General features: G+C 40.0%; 1 protein-coding gene across 2 annotated transcripts in view; it reads left to right on the top strand.

Annotated features, from left to right (window-relative positions):
• CDYL (chromodomain Y like) overlaps nucleotides 1-19,017 on the top strand; it is a 106,504-nt gene that overhangs the window by 64,151 nt on the left and 23,336 nt on the right. The window contains exon 1 of one of the 2 annotated variants that reach the window (XM_065667433.1): nucleotides 16,061-16,104. The exons of the other annotated variant lie outside the window; for it this stretch is intronic. Coding sequence (XP_065523505.1) covers nucleotides 16,062-16,104 — 43 coding nt within the window. The 5' untranslated portion in view covers nucleotide 16,061. Of the gene's footprint in view, nucleotides 1-16,060; nucleotides 16,105-19,017 lie in introns of those variants that run through there. 2 annotated transcript variants of the gene reach the window in all.

Below are 19,017 nucleotides of genomic sequence, written 5' to 3'. Positions count from 1 at the left end.
TCCTTTGAAGACTCAAAAAAAGAAAAATCCTGTACACTAAGACAATTTTTGATGGGTTTTAATTAGTTTGGTTATATATTTCTATCTCTAAAGCACTTACCCTCTTCTTTGAATGTGCTCACTGGTTTCTCTGTTCCCCGGCTGAGTCCTGCTATGATCCTACCACCCTTGCTAAGGTGCTGTACCCACTCTCCCCATGCCCAGGGAGGAGGGATCTGCACAAGACTGGATCTGGCAGTACTGCGTCAGGGTTAGAGAAGGCCCTTGGCGAAGCTGTTGGAGCCCTTGGATGAAAACTGACATACTCCAGCATCCCTGGCAATCCTCAGCAGTTAAGGAGGATTTCTGTTGATTGCCGAGTGGTATTTATGTGATCGTTGTGTACTTTCACAAGTTTGTTTACAGGTCAGTAAGTTCCTTGGTGTATGTCCAGTTTTCACAGATACTCTTTGACTCTCCTCTAATTGTACTCTGGCTTCACTTAGAAGAGTGAAAACATTCTGTAGGGTTGAGATTAGGAAGGTAAATTGGTTTGGTGGTTTGTTGTTTTAGGGGAAGAGGGGGTTGTACATTTAGATTCTGCAGAAATTGCTGTAAAATTGTAGAACTGCTCTGCCCAATGTTAGATCAGTCTTGTTTACATCAGTTAGATGCTGTGAAAAGACAATTAAATACAGTACTGCTTTGCAATATCTCAGTGATAGCCTTGGCTGCAGTGGTAACAATACCATGGAGCCTGGGATCCTGCTGAGCACACTGAAGGTTAGTACTAAGACAAGGTCTTAGATTGTAGAAGAGCAAACTTAAGCTTACTGAGAGCTCAGTTGGAAGGGATTCCATAGGAAGCTTCCACAGAGGATAAAGGAGCTGCTGAGTGCTGGGACTTTTTCAGGAGCGCTCTCCTGGAAGCACAAAATCAGTTCATCCCCTGTAAAGGTAAGGGAAGCAGGTGGCACAAAAAACGCCTCTGGCTTAACTGCGAGCTCCTCAGTCTGCTCAAAACCAAAAGGGAAGAGCACCAGATATAGAAAAGCAGATGAATAACCAATGAGAACTACAAGGGCAGTGGCAGGGTATGAAGAGGTGCTGTAAGAAAAGTGAAAGCTCAGCCTGGATTCATATTGGCCATAGATGTCAAAAACTACTAGAAACAGTTCTTCAGGTACGTAAACAACAAGCAAAAGCAGAAGGAAAATATTGTCCTGTTTAACTGGAGAAGGGAATTGGTCACCAACAATGCTGAAAAGGCAGAGGTTCTCAACACTTCCTTCACCTCTGCCTTTACCAGCACTGTTGGGCCCCAGGCCTTGGGAACAAAAATCCAGGTTGATGCACACAGACCCATCATCATCAGTGAAGAAGAGCTGGTATGTGAACTGTTACAGGAGCTTGACCCCTACAGATTGATGTGCCCTGAAAATATCCACCTGAGAGTGTTCAGAGAGATGGCTGGCGCTGTTGCGAGGCCACTCACCATAACCTTTGAGAAGTTGTGGAGATCAGAGGATGTCCTAGAAGACTGGCAGAAGGCAAATGTCACCCCCATCTACAATACTTGCTCAAAGGAGGATCCAAGGAAATTATAGGCTCATCAGTCTTGCTTCAGTCCTGGGAAGGTTATGGAGCAAATCCTCCTGGGGGCTGCCACAGGTCAAATGAAGCACATGATTAGTAACAGCCAACATGGATTCACTAGGGGTAAATTGTGCTTGACAAACCTGATGGTCTTCTATGACAAAGCAACCTTCTCCGTGGATGTGGGGTGAGTGGTGGCTATTTTCTACATGGATTTCTCTAAGGCTTTCAATGCAGTTTCGCACAGCCACATCCTAGGGAAACCTATGTGTGATGGTCTAGACAAGTGGTCTGTGCAGTGGCTGGGGAATTGGCTGATGGGCACCACCCAGAGGTGGTAGTAAGTAGCTCCTTTTCCAGCTGGTGACCTGTCACTAGTGTGGTCCCCCAGGGGTTCATATTGGGCCAAATGCTGTTTCTTATCTTCATAGGTGATCTGGACGATGAGATCAAGTGTACCCTGCTGAAGTTTGCTGGTGATAGCAAACTGAGTGGGGAAGTGGACAGAATTCATACATTTTAAAAACCCCTCAGTTTTGCTCTTTTAGCCATGTTCAGGCACAACAAAATGAAGTGTAGTCAAAGTCCTGAAGTCCTTTCCTTTGCCTGCATCCCAGGGATCCAGGGTTGCAGCTCCTGCGTGTGGGAAGGAAGCTGCTAGCAGAAGCAGCTACCCTGTTCTTCCTGCAGCATCTGTGTGTCTTGCCCAGCAGCAGCAGCTCTCCCAGACCTGTTGACTTTTGACCGATGGTTTAGCAGTCTCAGGATGGTGTGTGCAGAAGCAGCTGTTGCTGATGGAAGAAATTAAAAGCAGAACTCGTATAGGAGAGGGAGAGCAGGGGGAAGGACCTCCTTCCACTGAGAGTGGAAGGTGCTGATCTTGGGTGGGGGTGCAGGGGAGGCATTGAAAAGAAAATGGAAACACTGGCAGAAGGGGAAAGGGACCTTAACGGTTGGATGTGAATTCAATGACTGCTGAATTTGGATGACCCTGAAATAGTGCATAAACAGAAAAATTCTTTCAGTTAGGATTAGTATTCTTTCAGCATGCTTTTGTTCAAAAACAAAATTGTAAATTGTTAACTTATTGGAAAATATTAGGACCATGCATGTTCTTCATGCAGAAAATTCTAAAAACACTTTAGTTTGTGGGAGTCCCTTATACTTTAATTGTGTGTTGTATGAGGCTGTAATGAGAGGATGACTCACTTTTGGTGTAATACATTGTACTAATGTGTAGTAAATGAACCTCTGTACATCAACACACTTGGATATATATGACTATTAGAAGGAAACCATGCAGTATCTATTAAAGGTGACACACAGTGGTCTAAGCAATGAGTTGTGGAGTGGAAAGGGTCAGGAGAGGAGGCAGTATTTGGTGGTATTAGACTTCCATCTAAATTCTGTTTTGTCTATGTGTAGCGATAACAGTTTCTTTAACAAGGTATCTTTCCACAAGTCTTTGTAGTGGTTGCTTAGGCTTTGCAATGAATGCAAATTAAAGGTTATGATTCTGGAGAAATTACATAAAAACATAATATGAAAGCTATCAGCAGTGTCATGGAGACTCCTACAATACAGTGATTGCATGGCAGTATTACTGACAATGCTTTATGATAGGATTTCTTGCCTCTTGTTTTCTTTTGTGTAAATACAAAAAGTTGCATTAAGGCACTTTTGACTAATCTTGGGTCATGGGGTTCCTCCATCAAATGTGCTCATCGGCATGGAGGCTGCAATTTGTAATTTTCTCCCAACAATTGGAATGCTTTTTTTTATACAACATCCAAGTCAAAAGACACTGAGGTCATCTAGTCTGCGCTCCAGTGTATTACAAGTCATTACATTTCATCACTTACTGCTATATCCTGTGTTAGCCTGAGTTAGCCTGGAGTATTACCAGACTCTGGAGACTAAATTTTTGTTTGTCATTTAATGCTGAATAGCAGGGAGTTGATTAAAAAAAATATGCTCAGATGAAAGTACTTGTTTTGTGTGTCATGTTCTGCATAACATCTTGAGAGGATGCCATCTGCTTCTGAATAAATAAATAAATTGGGTTCCTATTAAAAGAGCTTGCTTTCAGAAAAGCAGCTTATGTTTCAGCCATGTACACATAGCCTAGCCCTGGTAATGTGTCCTCCAAACAGTTCCTTCTGGCAACCTCTGCTCTACCCACCAAGACCTATGCAGATTGTTGTGTCTCCCTGAATGCCTGAGTGTGCTGACAATGAAAAACTGTGTGGGCTGGTTACTGAAACTTCTGTTGAGGTCATCCCGATAAAGTGTTTGCTTTTGCTATTAGCAATTTCTTCCTTTAGTGTCCTTCTCAACCGAAGAAGAGAACAGAGGTGGGCTCAGATGCTTCCTTGCTAAACCTCTGATACATAAACTTTGGACTTTGTCTTGAACATGGAAGCTGAGTTGGCATAAGGGGCTTTATGAATACAAGAGAAGTACAGAGGAGGTTTTTTTTGTGGTTTCTGGTTTAAACAAAAATGGGTTGGGGTTGTTGGGGGGGAGAGGGAATTTGTCGATTTTGTTGGTTGATTGATTGGTTTTGTTGCGAGTGCCTATGGAGTAGCATATTGCCAAAGAGATTTTTTTAATTGTGCATGTGTCAAGCTGAGCTGTAGCCTGGAGAAATACCAGTAGGAACTCCAAGCCAGAGAGATCCAATGTGAACAGATTTTAAGATAGGTCTCACAAACACATTGCATTTTTTCTTGCATAATTAAAATTTTGCAACTTAAAATTTCTGGAAGTTGGCTTCAGGAGTGTCCTCAGGTTCCTTGTACCTGAACCCTTGCAAAGGCAGGAAAGGTCCTGGCAAAAAGAATGGGTTTTTTCTCTAAAATTGCTTGGGCTGTTTTTCCTGTGCCTTGCTTAAGTGCCTTCTCCAATTTCATTCTCTCTGTTGAACGCAGCTTCTGCAAAATCCTCAGACTCTACTGCTTCATTGAGGGCAAGGAGAAATACAACCACAGACTTCTTTTAGACAACATAGCCCAAACCAGCTATACTTTTCCCCCAGTTAAGTACTGTGATTAAACATTAAGTAGAGGTGCTTCCTACGTCTTGCACAATGATGTCTTTCGTTCTGTCTGTTCCTCTTACAGCCTCATGGTTTGGCTTCTTGGTCCTCTCCATATCCTTTAATTTATGCCAGCCTACTCAAATGGGCTGAAACAAGCAGGCCTTGGGCAGAGGAGGGTCTTGAAACTGGCACTGCTGCTTGCTGAAGCATGGCCTAGATGTGTCTTGAAAAGACTTCTTGCTAAAAAAAACCTGGTGAAGTGGTGGGAGAGTAGTTAGGAGGTGGTTTCTTCACTGAGCAAAAGCCCCTACTACTATGAGTAACTCCAAGGTCCTCTAATTATTGATACCAGGATGAAGAGAGGGACTCTTCATCAGGGACTGTAGCAATAGGGCAAAGGGGAATGGGTTCAAACTTAAATGGGGAAGTTCAGGTTGGATATTAAGGAAGAAGTTCTCTACTGTTAGGGTGGCACGGCACTGGAATGGGTTGCCCAGGGAAGCTGTGAATGCTCCATCCCTGGCAGTGTTCAAGACCAGGGTGGACAGGGCGTTGGGCAGCATGGTCTAGTGTGAGGCATCCCTACCCGTGGCAGGGGAGTTGGAACTACATTAACTTAAGGTCCTTTCCAACCCTTAACATTCTATGTTTCTATGATTCTATGCTTATAACCCTGACGCAATAGAAATCTGCTATCCCCTTCACAAGAGCATGCAGTGTCACTAAGCAGCTTCTTCAAATAAGGGCAGCATGTAATCCATGAACATGAAACCCTCTGAACTGAGTTTTATAGCAGTGGAAAGATTACTTTATATCTCAACTAAGCTAACACAGAGCCTTTTTAACGGCAATTTCCTGTAGTCATCTCCAATCTCATGGCAGCCATGTCCCTGTGAATGGAAAGAATGGAAGTAACTGACCTGAAACTTCAGCCAAGTTTTAAATTCAGACCAAGCAAAATGTGGTCTGGGCCATTAATCAGCATGACTTTTTGGAACCAGCTGAGGAGGGAAGATGCCTTTTGATTTCATTAGACTAGTGTGACAGCAGGTCACAGGGAAGATAGAAGCAAAACAAACTTTAAAAGGCAGTATTTAACAAATAGGTCCCTCAGCTATATAGTAGGAATAATGACCAAGATCAAGCAATGTGTTCTAATAGAATACATTGGGTTGTATTTGGTTATTCAAAAAAATTATGTGCTTCAGTCTGTGCTGAAATTCCTGGTTTATTGGTTTGCTTCTCCTCAGACATTTATATGTGCTTGTGAATGTTTACTCAGGGCTCGTTTAAAGCATCTACAAGGATGGAGACTGGACACCTTGGGGATGCTTGCTCCAGTGCTTGACTACCTCTTTGTGAACTTTTTTCTAACCTATTCTCAGAATGTCAGAATTTTCCCAGTTGCAATCTATTTCCATTGCCCCTCATCCTTTAATGTGCACCTTCAAGAATAACCTGGATATGCTTCTGCGGTGCCACACGTTAGGTAGTTAAATACATTAGTAAGATCATCAGCTCTGGCTAGGTGCTTATTTCTAATATGTCATGCCATCCTACACAGACCGAGGGAACCAAAATCGGAATAGTTTTTGCTTGTTAACTTTCAGCTTTGGAAGTCTGATTGTGGTGGGGGAAGAGGGACTTTCTTAGCTCTGAGAATCTCACATCTACCTAATCATATAGTCAAATTAAGCTTGTAAACCACAATCAGACCTTGTAATTGTTAAGTACTAGTCATGTTGGAATCATTTTGTTATTTGGACATGTAGCCTGACAGTCTCTGTTACAAAATTGGAGGATTTGGGAGATCAATAGGGGTCCTCAAATAGATGCTGTTACCAGATGGGAATTCTGTGGTGTGTGTTCTGGAGCTTAAAGAGTTAGTGACTGTCATGATCTCTGTCTTAATTGGTATGTATGGATTTCTACCAATAGCTTCAAACTAGCAAGATGACATGTGTTTTTAGAAAGCTTGTTCTTGAACACTATTCCTCCATTTAGAAATGCCTAACATCTTAAGAGCTGTATAGAACAACATGTCACTGGAGCAATAAATATTGGCCTTTGTTCAAAATACTGTAGCATTGAAAACAGGACTATGCATGTGGAAAGCAGATTTTCTTATTTATTTTTTTAAACCTCAGGGATGTTGTTTGGAATGCAGCTTGAGGTAAAGGAGATGTTGATCAGCTTTGTCTGTCCTTGTACTGAGGCAGAATTGAGCAAGTATTTGTTTTCCCTGACAGGGCTTGCATAACCTGTTCTTAAAATTTACGATAAATTCATAATGGGGATTAAACCATCTCTAACTCACCTTTCATACTGCTTTGATCAGAAAAGTCCTCTTCCTTTTCTTTCCCCAATATATTCTAACTGACACAGCTTAGCCATTGCTATTTAGTAGTCATTCTTCCAAAGAACAATTCAAATTTTATTTGCACATGCTGTAGAAGAGCTGTCAGATCTCCACAGTTTTAGTACATACTAAAATTACCTTATTCCTTTCATCCTTTCATCTTTTCTCATATGTCCTGTTTTTGAATCTTTCGCCAATGCTGATCAACCATAGACAGTCCAAAGTATCTCCCTTTGCATATGGTACCCCAAACTGGATTTTTTCAGCAGTTATTTCACAAGTACTTAGTAGGAAGCATCATCTCCTGGCACATGCAGTTTTCTTACCAGTGTACCTCACAATTGAACTTTGCCCTTCTTTTTTACAGCACATTGTTAACTGGTGTGCACTTTGCAACTGATTATAACCCAAATAAACTTTTCTGTGTTCTGCTTCATAGTCTGCAGTGCCATGTTTTTAGTGCATGCTTTATTTTTCTTCCATATGAGTAAACATTTTATTGAAAAAAGGCTGTGGTCCAAGTATATTTACAGGGGGAAGTGTAATACTTAAGCTGGGTTTTTATGCATTAGTCTCCCCTCCATGTATTCCTATAACCATTGCCCCAGGAACTGTCCTGATCTGCCACAGCACACCTTTTTCCGCTTGTCTTGTCCAGCAGTGATGACTACCTTCCAAGTTTTCCTAACCTCATTTTGCTCTTTCTCAAACTTAGGGCTGATGTTGTCACCTGAAAGACTTTCTAGATTCTGCAGACTTTCTGATTTTATTGTTCTGAAGGGGAAAAGGTGCTAAAGGCAAGTCACACATTCCACAGCGCAGCTTAATACCCTATTTGCATCTACTGCACCAATCCCATTATGGGAAGAAAATGTTTCCCTTTTTTGTTTTGTTTTGGTTGGGTTTTTTTTGTGTTTCCCTCAGTGAGATTGCTAGGGTTGTGGTTGTGGGGTTCGACTGGCAGCAGAAAGGCCCAGCATTTCACTGCCTCGGTGCAGGATTGGGCTGCGCTCACTGTCCTACCTTCCTCTTCTGTCACGAGGAGCAGTGCCTGTGGGCTGTGAAATTGTAGCCCCCTCTCCCACACAAGGTCTTTGCATGCACTCTATGTAAGTGGGCTGTGTGTGTGATGACAGCCTCTGAATTGCCCCAGGTAAGGTGACCTTGGTCTGTTTTAATTTATGAGTGCTTGCATTTTGACCAGGTTCAGTGAATTTGATCAGGTTTTGAAATCCACATGTGTGCTGTTCCTGAATTGCTCATAAATTTGAAATGTTTTGCCTATAAGATTTTAAAGATCACTCTGGAGATTAGCAGATCTGTAGGTGATGTTGTTTGCATGCATTAGCAACATACATTAATTCACTTCTTTCTTTTTTTCTTTCTGGGTTTCTTGTTTGTTTTGTTTTTTTTTTTTTTTAACTCCACACATACTTTTATTTAAAAATAGCATTAACTACATGTTTTGACCAAGGAACTTTGTAATTATAGTTACTTTAAGTATTGATTTTGGAGGAGTGATTTGCAGTGCATCTCTTTTCCATGGAATACTTCCTAGTATTCATAGTGCACAGATTCTTTTATTGCACAGTACTGGCAGTTTCAGTAGTTGACAGTGCTGAATCAGTTGCACTTGCTGTTTCATTTTTAGCTCCAGACTTTCCAAGAAGTTGTGCACTGCTTCTTTGAATAATCTGGGGTTTATGCTTGTTCCTCCTCATAACACAGCCGCAATGCCTATTTTCCCACATATTTCCTATCCTCTGAGCTGCGACTTTGTAGGTAAAACCAGGCATGTCTCATGTTTTCTAATTGTTTCAGGCGGTGATCCTCATCCTTTAAACAACCAAACAGTCCCATAATTAGTGAAGGTAAATGACTTATAAATCACTTAGACCCTAAATACATGAATTATGAGCCTTGTTACTGGGCTTCAGTTCCTTTAAATTAAGGGGGAATACTGATGCTCAAAATAGCTCACATTTATATGATATTAAAATATGTACTGAAAGAATGCCTTCAGCATTTATTTTATCACTCCTAGCTTGAAATAATACAAGAATGTCAGCATCTATTTCTAGATTGTTTGCTGACTGTCCAGAATCATGGATTTTTTTTTTGTGCTCAAACAATATACCTGGTTAGGATTTTAAAAAAAGAGGTGTAATGAGTGAAGTCACTAATTATAACTTGGTGGAGCTTCAGTTCAGTGAATCCCTGCTAAACACTTTCAGAACTTTTCCTGTCTGAGCTCTGGCTTCCTATCTCAGACTTAAAGAAACAATACCTGTTTCCTGAAAACCTGCTTGTCTTTTTGCTCCACATGCTTTTCACTTTAAAACTGCTAGAGTGATTTTTATCCACCTATTTAATGCCATAAGCAATGAAGCATTACCTTGAGACTTCCTTGAAAAACTTTCGACTCTGTCTCAACACATTCCAGAAAGTTGACAAATCTAGCCTGTGTTGAGTTTTTCTTGTTTGCAAGGTAAAAAGGACCTCAAGCTTTTCAAGAACCAACTTCCCATGGCCACCACTCAGAAGGGTTAGAATATTTTGTGCTTGAATGTAATGACAAATTATCTGTGTTTCAGAAAAATAATCGGTAGGTTTTGTCCTGTACTTTTTATTTCCTTTTCATCAAGCTAGCAAAAGAGACCACCTCTTTTCAAATGTTTGCGCAACGGATTGACAAATAAAAATGCACATCTCCAAGCTTAAATGTAGCCTGCAGTTCATGGGTTATCACAGCATGTATCGGAGGATCTTTATACTTCTGTCAGAGGTAATGTTTTCCTACGAGAAATAGGCAATATACCTCCAAGAGCAATATACATTTCTAACAGATAGTAGTTTCTGCAGTCAGGAAAGTTTGGAGCGTGGAGTGATACTTTTGACACAGGACAGTGACAGGAAAGGTATCCTGGTTCACTGTGTAAATGAGAATCTTGTCTTAGTTTCTAGGTTGACTAGAAATACTTAATTTAGGGCCTTCTGTGGCTGCATTCAATTGCAACTTTGCTTTTGCTTTTGTCAGTGGCAAATCGTGACTACTGTGATGTGAAGGCTGTAGTGGGATAGCTTCTTTCTAGTGCACCTGTGAGGGAAGTGGCATAAAGCAATTCTTCAATGTGGATTTCTAAGGAGAAGTCTTTCATATATTTATTTGATAGTGTAGTTTGCGGCTAGAAATAGAACTGAATTTCAGATGATGTGGAGAATTAACTTAACTGTGGCTAACGTTAAATATGTCTAATATTACCTGCCCCATAAAACTCCCAACACTGATGCCCAATTCTGTAATCAGTCCTGTGCTTCAGAGACTTCTGCCTTATAAATTCACAGATCACCACTGTTACTGATGTGATACATGTCCAAACTAGTCAGGATTTTTTTTTTTTTGTCTACAGGTAATAAATAACTGGGGGAGGTGGGGAGTTGTTATTCCTGAGTTAGATTAAATCCTCTTTAAGCAACAGTATTTGGTTTTTATTGTCAGTGTAACAGGGTTTTGCCAGCAAAATGTACTGGCCAAACTCTAGGATCAAGTGTTTTCTTTTTTTACTAAAGTTAGGGAGAATTCAAATTTCATTGCCTGAGTCTGCTGCTCTGAATTAACAACTTGATAAAATCTAAGAGGTAATAATCTCCATATCTCTACCTTAGATTTTGGACTCTCTAGAATTTGATAGATTTGTTATTGCCTTTTTTTCATGTTAATAAAGGTAAGGATAATAAGATCCCCTGCGACTGCATCTGTAGGTACATGGAAAATCTCTGCTGTCTGGTCATGCCAGGGAGCTAAACTCAGTGTGAAGTCAGTAAGACAGCTCTTTAGGTTGACAGTAAATGCTGCAAAAGTATCAGGCTGATCTAAATCCCTTCATTTGATGAAGACAGTTATGCTCAGCGAAGAGTAATTTCATTTGTGAACATTAAGGGGTTTTGCTGCCTTTTCCATATCTTTTGAATTCCCCATGGTTTTCTCGTGTGATTCTTGCAAAATTCAGTCTGGTGGAAGAAAGGCTCAGTAGCAAATCGTTGAATGATTTGTGGCCTGTAAAAGTTACAGTTGTTTTAAAAAGGAAAGATGTGATCCTGACTACTATTTTTTGAGAGCATATCATCAACGTTTTCCTATGACACATGTGAAATTACTTTTCTGGACCTAGTTTCAGTACATAATATAAATAAAATAGTTTCAGCTGAGAGGTGGAGCTGTCTTGTTTGCATTACAGAATATAAGTGAGCAATTTTATAAGCTTCTTCCAGTCACCTGCCATAATGGGTAATTAATTGTAGCATTCCTGAGATCTAGATTTTGGTTTAAAACAGGCAAATACCAAGGGCATAGTACTTCACTGTCACATAGCTCATCTTATTTTATGGTTATGTTCTTTCTCACAGAATTTTGTGCTCATTTCCAGTATGAACATTTATCAACACACTGGCAGGTGTTTGGTTTTCTCATCATTAAAATGCATAATTCTAGTCATTAATTGCTTTAGAATGATTCTGATAGTTTACCGTGCTCTGATCTTTGCATGAAAGAGCTAGTATTTCTTCAAAGCTTTCTTTTGTGTTTTAATAAAAAGTTGCATTTCACTTGGGAAGATATGCGGAGATGGTTTAGGGGCTTTTTGGAACTTTTTTTTTTTGTCTTTGAAGTCAGTTTATTCATTTACAGGAGAGGCAGATACTATGATACTGTCCTAAGCTTACTGCTTCTCAAACAAAAAGCCCTCCTCTGATGCCTCAATACTAAGTTCACATTTATACTTTTTATTTCTCTGTGTGTTATCTTCAGTCTTTCTGTTCTGTTTTAGCTTTTCAATGCAATTCGCATGTAAGGTTTTTTGGTACTAATAGGATTCTTAGCTTGTTGGTTGGTTAATTGGTTGGTTGGTTGGTTGGTTGTCAGGTTTGCCCTCATAGTGGTGCACAGTTTTTCAGTTGCTGTGAGGTAAAAAATCATAGGGTGGGATAGAAATGAAACCTGCAGAAAACATGTTATTCTTTAGTTTCTAGCTTACTTGGAAGGATTTAAACAGTAAAATCTGTAAGAGGACAAGGAACATTTAATAAGAGCGCCCCAGGCTTCACTGAGTAACAGTTTCAGTAAAACATCTCCTGCTTGGAAATTTTATTCCCCCAAATCTCCTTAAGTTTCCTGAGCAAAGATACATAAGCTTCATCTTATGATCACTGTTCCGTAGACCCCCTTTTTTGCCAATTAATTTTAGCGTAAAGGCCTACAGAAGGATGTTCTTTATTTTGCTTGTTTGGTCCATCTTCAAAATATTTAGATTTTTCTAGGATGTCAGTGTTTGTGGTTGGTTTAGGGACTATATTTGGCTTTTTCCTCTTACAACTATTGTTAGAGTTTTTAAATTGTGAAACAGGTTAACAGCTAAAAGACAAGTATTTTAAAGTTTAGAAGGTATTTATTTTCTTTGTCTGTGTATCCTTCTCTCAGAACATTGTACATTGTTATAAGTCAAAAGAATTCCATAGACAAATACTCTGACCAAATGTGTTTGCCTGGAATAGCCAGGATTCTGTTACAGTAATTTTATTGCAGTTGTTACAAGCACAACACCAGTAATATTCCATCTATTCTCCACTGCTTTAGTGACTAGGACTGCCATAATGTTGATGCTGTCATAATGTTCATATTCTTACTCTCTCATCTCATAAGGTTATGGTCTGGCTAGTGCATTCTGAGTTGTACTGGCCTTTTTGCTCTAAATCTCCTGTTGATGTTCAAGGACAATATTTAAATGTTGGGAGGTTTTATTGGTAATATTATTAATAATAGTAATTCATGAAACTTAAGCACATGGAGCTTTCAGTAGGGATGTTAATATTTACTTTGACTGATTTTCACAGTATAGTATGTTCGGGATAAATGTATATGTATGTGCAGAGAAATATCTGCGTGCTTCTGATTGTTTATGTCTTACTACATTTCATATTTGCTGTTTTATAGCAATACTTAAGAATATGTATTTTACATAGATATATTTCATTGTATTTTGTGAAAGAAAGTAGGCTTTAACATGGTCACATTGCCAAATTAACCAAGAAACGAGTCTTTGCCAAGAGATAACAGAAGCGATTTTTGAAATATAGCTTATAGGTGTAAATTAGATAAGCCAATGTTGAATGATTTTAACGAAGTCTAATACTAAAATCCATGTAGTAAATGAATAAATGAATCAGTTACACTGGCAAAAAACAAATATGCAAAAACGAAATTTAACAGTCATTGATTCTCTTGAATCATAAATGCAGCTTTGCTAAGCAGATGGGAGGGAACAGTTTTCAGTGCAAACTAACATAACTTACTATGATAAATAAGGCAACATCCTTTCCAAGGAGAAATTTTGAAACAAAAGAAAGTTTACATGGAATTTTTAGTGCGTATATGTTCACGTAGGCTGACTTTCAGTGGCAACAATGTCTGATGGGTAGATTTCCATTGAAACTGTAACAGGGAGTCATCGTTATAAATCACGTTTATTGGGACTGGAATTGGTTCTGGCCATCTTACTTGCAGTATTTAAACTCTGGGACAGTGGCTTGAGATTTTTTGCCTTTTGGGAACAGGAGGGGCATAAACATCAGGCTCTTCATATATCACCCAAACTTAAGCCCATTACCAGAAAGGTAAAGGAAAAGAAAAGCAGCGGAAAATGTCAGTAACAGAATCTTCTGTGGTGAATATCAGGCTTGCGTTAGAGGGAATTACATGGCAGAAATGTATGGGATGTCAGGAATTCCCATATCCTGAGAATGTTGTATATTGCTCATCAGTTTGCTTTCTGAATACCTGAACTGTCATGCCTAGATGAGCCTTTGTGCAACAACTTGCAGTTGAACAGAGCTTTGTCCTTTGTGTCAAGAGATGTGTTTTTGCTATCATGTTAAAATCCTTTCAGACTTGGCCACCTGTTATGTTTTTCTAAAAAGACTTGACTGTGTGCACACTCAGCAAAACCTTCTTCATTTTTTATCCATTACATTGCCTGAAGATTGCCTACACTGAACATAGTTTGGCTTGGAGAGTAACAACAGCACCTGCAAATGTTTCCTACTAACAGGATGCTTACAGTAGAGGAAGCAGTCTCCTTTTCAATGAATGGATATTCTCAGCATAGAAATGCTGCACTGCTAGCTAGGCTTCTTTAGAAACACCTTGGGGTGAGTTTTATAACCATCTCCTTGTGCCGGGAGGGCTGTGCGGGCTGGAGGAGGGACAGCTGAGGCTCTCTCTGACCAGGCCAGGTGGGGAAGGGGCTGCTCTCCAAATTACAACCAGCTGTGGCTGCCTCTGGCTAAAGAGGCACGCACCTAAATACTCTTTCTGCTTCAACTCCTTCCCCACTCACCCCTCCCCCACCCCCTTTCCTTCTCCATTAATTTCATCAGCCTTTTCCATCTCTCTATAATGTAATCCTGTGCTTCGCTGTAGAAGAGTGACTTCATGCCCTTGCTGCATCCTTGCAATATCTGCCTGGCGGGGAGCCCACTGCCTCCTGCCTGCCAGCCTGGGACGGCAGCTGCAAACTGGCAGAGGGCCTAAAGCATCACCAGGGTGATGAAACTCTTGTTCAGCTACTGAATGCTCTTTTTGCTCCCCTTTATGTTTACCTGCAAAGTATTGCTTGATTTAGTTTGGCGTGAAAGGAGGAAGTGGAAGCCCCTCAAGAGAGAACTGGCTCTGCTTGGTTGGGACTATGGAAAACCTGTTTTACCCTTCCCCCAGTATGCTTTGTATGGCCAAGTAACTTTCAGCATTCAGGAGTAACATAGTAATGGTGGGCAACACTGGAGACACATGCAGACACAAAACCACTGTAAGTTCAAGAAAGGAAAAAAATACCTTCAAAAAGTAACTGTAGGCATCCCTCCTCAATAACTACAGTAAGCCAGGCAATCATGTTGCTCTTGAACTCTCTATGTCCTCTCTTGCCATTGTTCTTTCAGATAGATATTCCTGGCTCCCCCACATCAGGGGAAAGTTGATTTTACTATGGTCCGAACTTAAATGCCAATAATATCAGAAGAATCAGGCTAGCTTTACTTCTCTTCCTGCAACCCTGCCAAATTCTAGCTTAAAGCCAAGCATTGCAGAAGGTCATCTCAAAGAATGACTTCTAGAGTTGGTCATAAACTCCCTTGAGCAGTCCAAAAGGTATTAGACAAAGTCTATCCAATAATAGCACCCATATTTAATTTAGATAGTATTTTGGTTATACTGAAACCAAAGCAGATTAGCAGTTTCCCCTGATGAATGGCTGTGTTCTTTACCCTTAAAGAAAAGAGAGTTGTCATTTTTAATCTGATCACTTATTATTAGAAATTTTGTCTTACCACTGGCTATTTTTCTCATTCTTGTGAAACTATTAGAAGGCTATCATTTCTTGTACTCAGCCATAGAGTCCAGTCTCTTGATTTGGAAGTATTTTACAGATAATGTCTAAAACAGGAGTAACTGTCATATTATTACAGAAATGATCAGTTTGGAATGGAGACTGCAATCCATAGGAGCATTCTTACAAAGATCTTACATAGCATCAAACCCTAAGCAGAGGTACAGATACATATTGGAGCTGTGGTTGCTGTTTCCCAGACAAATACATGAGCATCTCCACAGAGGATGATTTTTCACCCTCAGGGTTCATTCAAGGACACAGGTAGAGAGCTCCCCATCAGGACTGAAAGCAGCAGCTAAGAATCTGACTGTCATTGTCTACAGTTTGCTAATCTACACAAGCTACCATAGATCTGGGTACCTTGCCTTTGTATTCCATCTTGTTGAAAAGCAACTGCTTTTAGGTCAGGGCAAAAGGCATAAATGCTACATAGAGTGATCACATATACCTCACAAAATACTGAAAAATATGGCTGGAAGAGACCCTTGTTGTCTAATCAATCGTCCTCCCCCCAGACTGCTCTGCAGATGTTGTTGTTGCTTCAGTCAAATGGTTTTCACATGCAGGGGAATCCATCAGGGTTACTGGGAAACACCTGTAGCTCTGTGGTTAAAGAATGTGCCAGCTAGTAAAAAGACTAGTAGCTGTTATGTCACTGTGCAGAAATAAAGGCAAGGAGCTGCAAAATGGAGGTAGGTTCTTTCTGAGGGTCGTCTGTTAGAGGAGAAGGTGGTTTTGGTAGTATAACAAAGTCTCAATGCCATCTGCTTTTGTAGATGCCCTTGGGACATCAGAAATATAATTCTAGCTAGTCAGGGATGCAGGGCAGAAGAGTTTTAATGAAGGCAATTTTCAGTGAAAATCACATGTCTCTGGAGGTACTTGGCTTGTTAAGCTAGTTTTGCTTGTGAAGACTACAAAATGGGAAAATCTTGTTTTGCTTTCAGAGTCTGGGTTGAATTGACTTTTTCCTGAAGTATTTAGTTGTATGAGAACATTAAAAGACATCTCTAGGGCATACAATAAAGTGGAATTGAAACACAGAGTAATGGATGTCTGTTATTTTAAATGGACCATACTTCACCCTTTTTGCTTATGGGTCCTGTTTATTTGCCTGGTTATGTAGTGTGGCTGTACAGCCCTAGCTCGCTAGTGAGGCTGTGTGGGACAAAAGCTTTGGGTTTTGTAGAGGAATCTGGACTGGAAGGGAGGTTTTTCTCCAATGCTTTTGGAAGGAAAATGATTGTGAGAAGTCGTTGTTTCCAATTGCCTTGTGACCACTGACACATGTAGTTTTTTATGTTACCAAAGCAGAGTAAAATCACTGACAGACCCTTTCAAAGAGCGATCTTGAAACAGCACAGGCCTGAATTCAAGCCATTGGTGTCCCTTTACCACATGCGAGAAACATCTTTACAATCTCAGAATTTGAGATTGAATCATTTCTGGCTTTCAGCTAAACACATGTGGGACTAAAGTTGTGATAAATTTTAAATCTATCTGTAGGATGTAGTGCTGGGTTTGTTCTGCTTGAATTTTAACCTTTCTCAAGGAGAAGATAGTGAGGTAAATGCTGTGTTAGTGTTTGCAAATTTTATTATGTTTCTTATTTATCTTTACTACAAGTAACATCAATAATACGTATTTGTGTTCATACAGCAAAGTAATTAGAACAGCTGCATTAACCCTAGTAATAAATGCTATCATTATTTTACTTCTGAATGGATATGAGCAACACTTTAACAGTAGAAGTTGCAACAAAAGCAGAGCTTAGAACAGGGAAGAGCAGGATCCTCTTTACAAATGAGTCCAATTTATTAAATACACATCTGGCTTTGTTTTGAAGCAGCATTTTAATTTTGGTTCAGAACAGTTTGAAAGATGTTACTTAGAAGGAGTAAATCTGAAAACAAAAGAACCACCTGTTGAAGTTTCTTGTTGTGTCTCGGTTCACCTTCTGGACCAAAATCCACTGTTTGCCCACTTCTGTTCTTGATTGCGTCCTACTTCATGGTCATCGTATTTGTTTTTCATACATTATAAGGAGCATATATAAGCTAGATGAAAAGGAAGGGGGATTCTAAACTTTAAACTGTACTGTTTAAAACCTTAACCAGCATAAAATAAAGGGAAAGGCTCTGCTTGCTGGCTGGTATATGCAGAGTGGTGCATGGTGAAGGACTTGTCTTTTGAAAGAGCAGTTGTGAGAGAACCACCCAGAGTGGCACCCTGGGAGTCTGTCTGAAAACAGAGCTGTTTCATGGGCTGGTAATCATAGAATCATTTAGGTTGGAAAGGACCTTTAATGTGATAGAGTCCAACTGTTAACCTGACGCTGACAAATCCACCACTAAACCATGTCCCTTTTAAAGGACAGGCAACGTCATGGCATCTAGTAGACTTCATGTCAAAGCGCATTTCTTCTGTTTACCTTAGCCACTAGTTTAGAAAAAACAACTTTCCCAACAGCTTTAGAGGCTTTATCAGTTGCAGTGTTTTCTGTGTCCTTCAAAAGGCTGACAAAATCCTCAACTAAACAGTCCCGAATCTGCTTTCTGAGTATATATTGCACTAATACAATTCTCAGAGATGTCAGGGCACTCTAACATTTTCCAAGGGCTTACTGGAGCATTTGTTAGATTAATTTATGGAGCCTCAGCTTGAATGTTAGTCTCCTTTCCTATTCTATGCATTTTACTCTAGAATTTATTATGGTCAAAACTCATGCTACTGGGACAGTCCTGGACCTAGCAGACAGGGAAGGCCCTGCTAGTAAAGAGGAGGTGACGAGTAGTCACGCTTCCCTTATGTCCCCTGCTTGTTCTTCATACCACTGCAGATTATAGCACCCTCAGCAGATATGTGGCTTCACCTCCCCCCTCACACTCTAGCTCATGTCTCAGCAGGACATCCTGTCTGCTTCTGATGCCATTTTCTTTTCTGTGATAACTTTTCTAATTTCTTTGCTCTGTAGGTAAGCCTCAATAAACTATGACTTGATGCCAGCAATGAAGTGTGCTGTATTTCCCTCACAGATACCCGCAATGGTTTTTCTCATGATTTTTCTAACTGGGAAAGTTTAAAGACTTTACATCACATGATGTTTTCTGCAGTACAAATAAACTAGTCCAAATAAACTAGTTCACACAAATCTGCTCTGAACTGGACGTTGCCTTATGCTTGCAAAAGTAGTTTATAATTTCAATTTTAATGTAGCAATGTTATTGAAATATTAGGAGGTAGATTCACATCAGGTGGGTTTTTTTAAAAATGCTTTAGAGTGTAGAGCATGAAAGGGTATGGTAGCACTACAGTGATACCTGTTCTCTGATGATTTCAATTCTTCCACTTCCCTGTGCAGATAGATCATTTTGTAATACTGGGACTCAGTCTCATACTTTAAATGCTTTACATGAGGAAATACCTGCTTTTTTCTATAATTCTTATGTGCTAGTCAGTGTATTATTTGAACTGGAAACATGTTGCTGTTCTCTTTAGACGTGCTTTTCACATTACTCTCGGTTATCCTGTCCTCTTTCCGCCACCCCTTCCCCACACATTCTTGCTTCCTGCTTGGTCAGCAGCAGCACTCGGGAACTGATCAA

The sequence above is a fragment of the Lathamus discolor genome, chromosome 2, assembly GCF_037157495.1.
Source record: "Lathamus discolor isolate bLatDis1 chromosome 2, bLatDis1.hap1, whole genome shotgun sequence".
Lineage (NCBI taxonomy): Eukaryota > Metazoa > Chordata > Aves > Psittaciformes > Psittacidae > Lathamus > Lathamus discolor.
The sequence above is the reverse complement of the archived record's forward strand: the minus strand, read 5'-3'. Positions and strand labels throughout refer to the sequence as shown.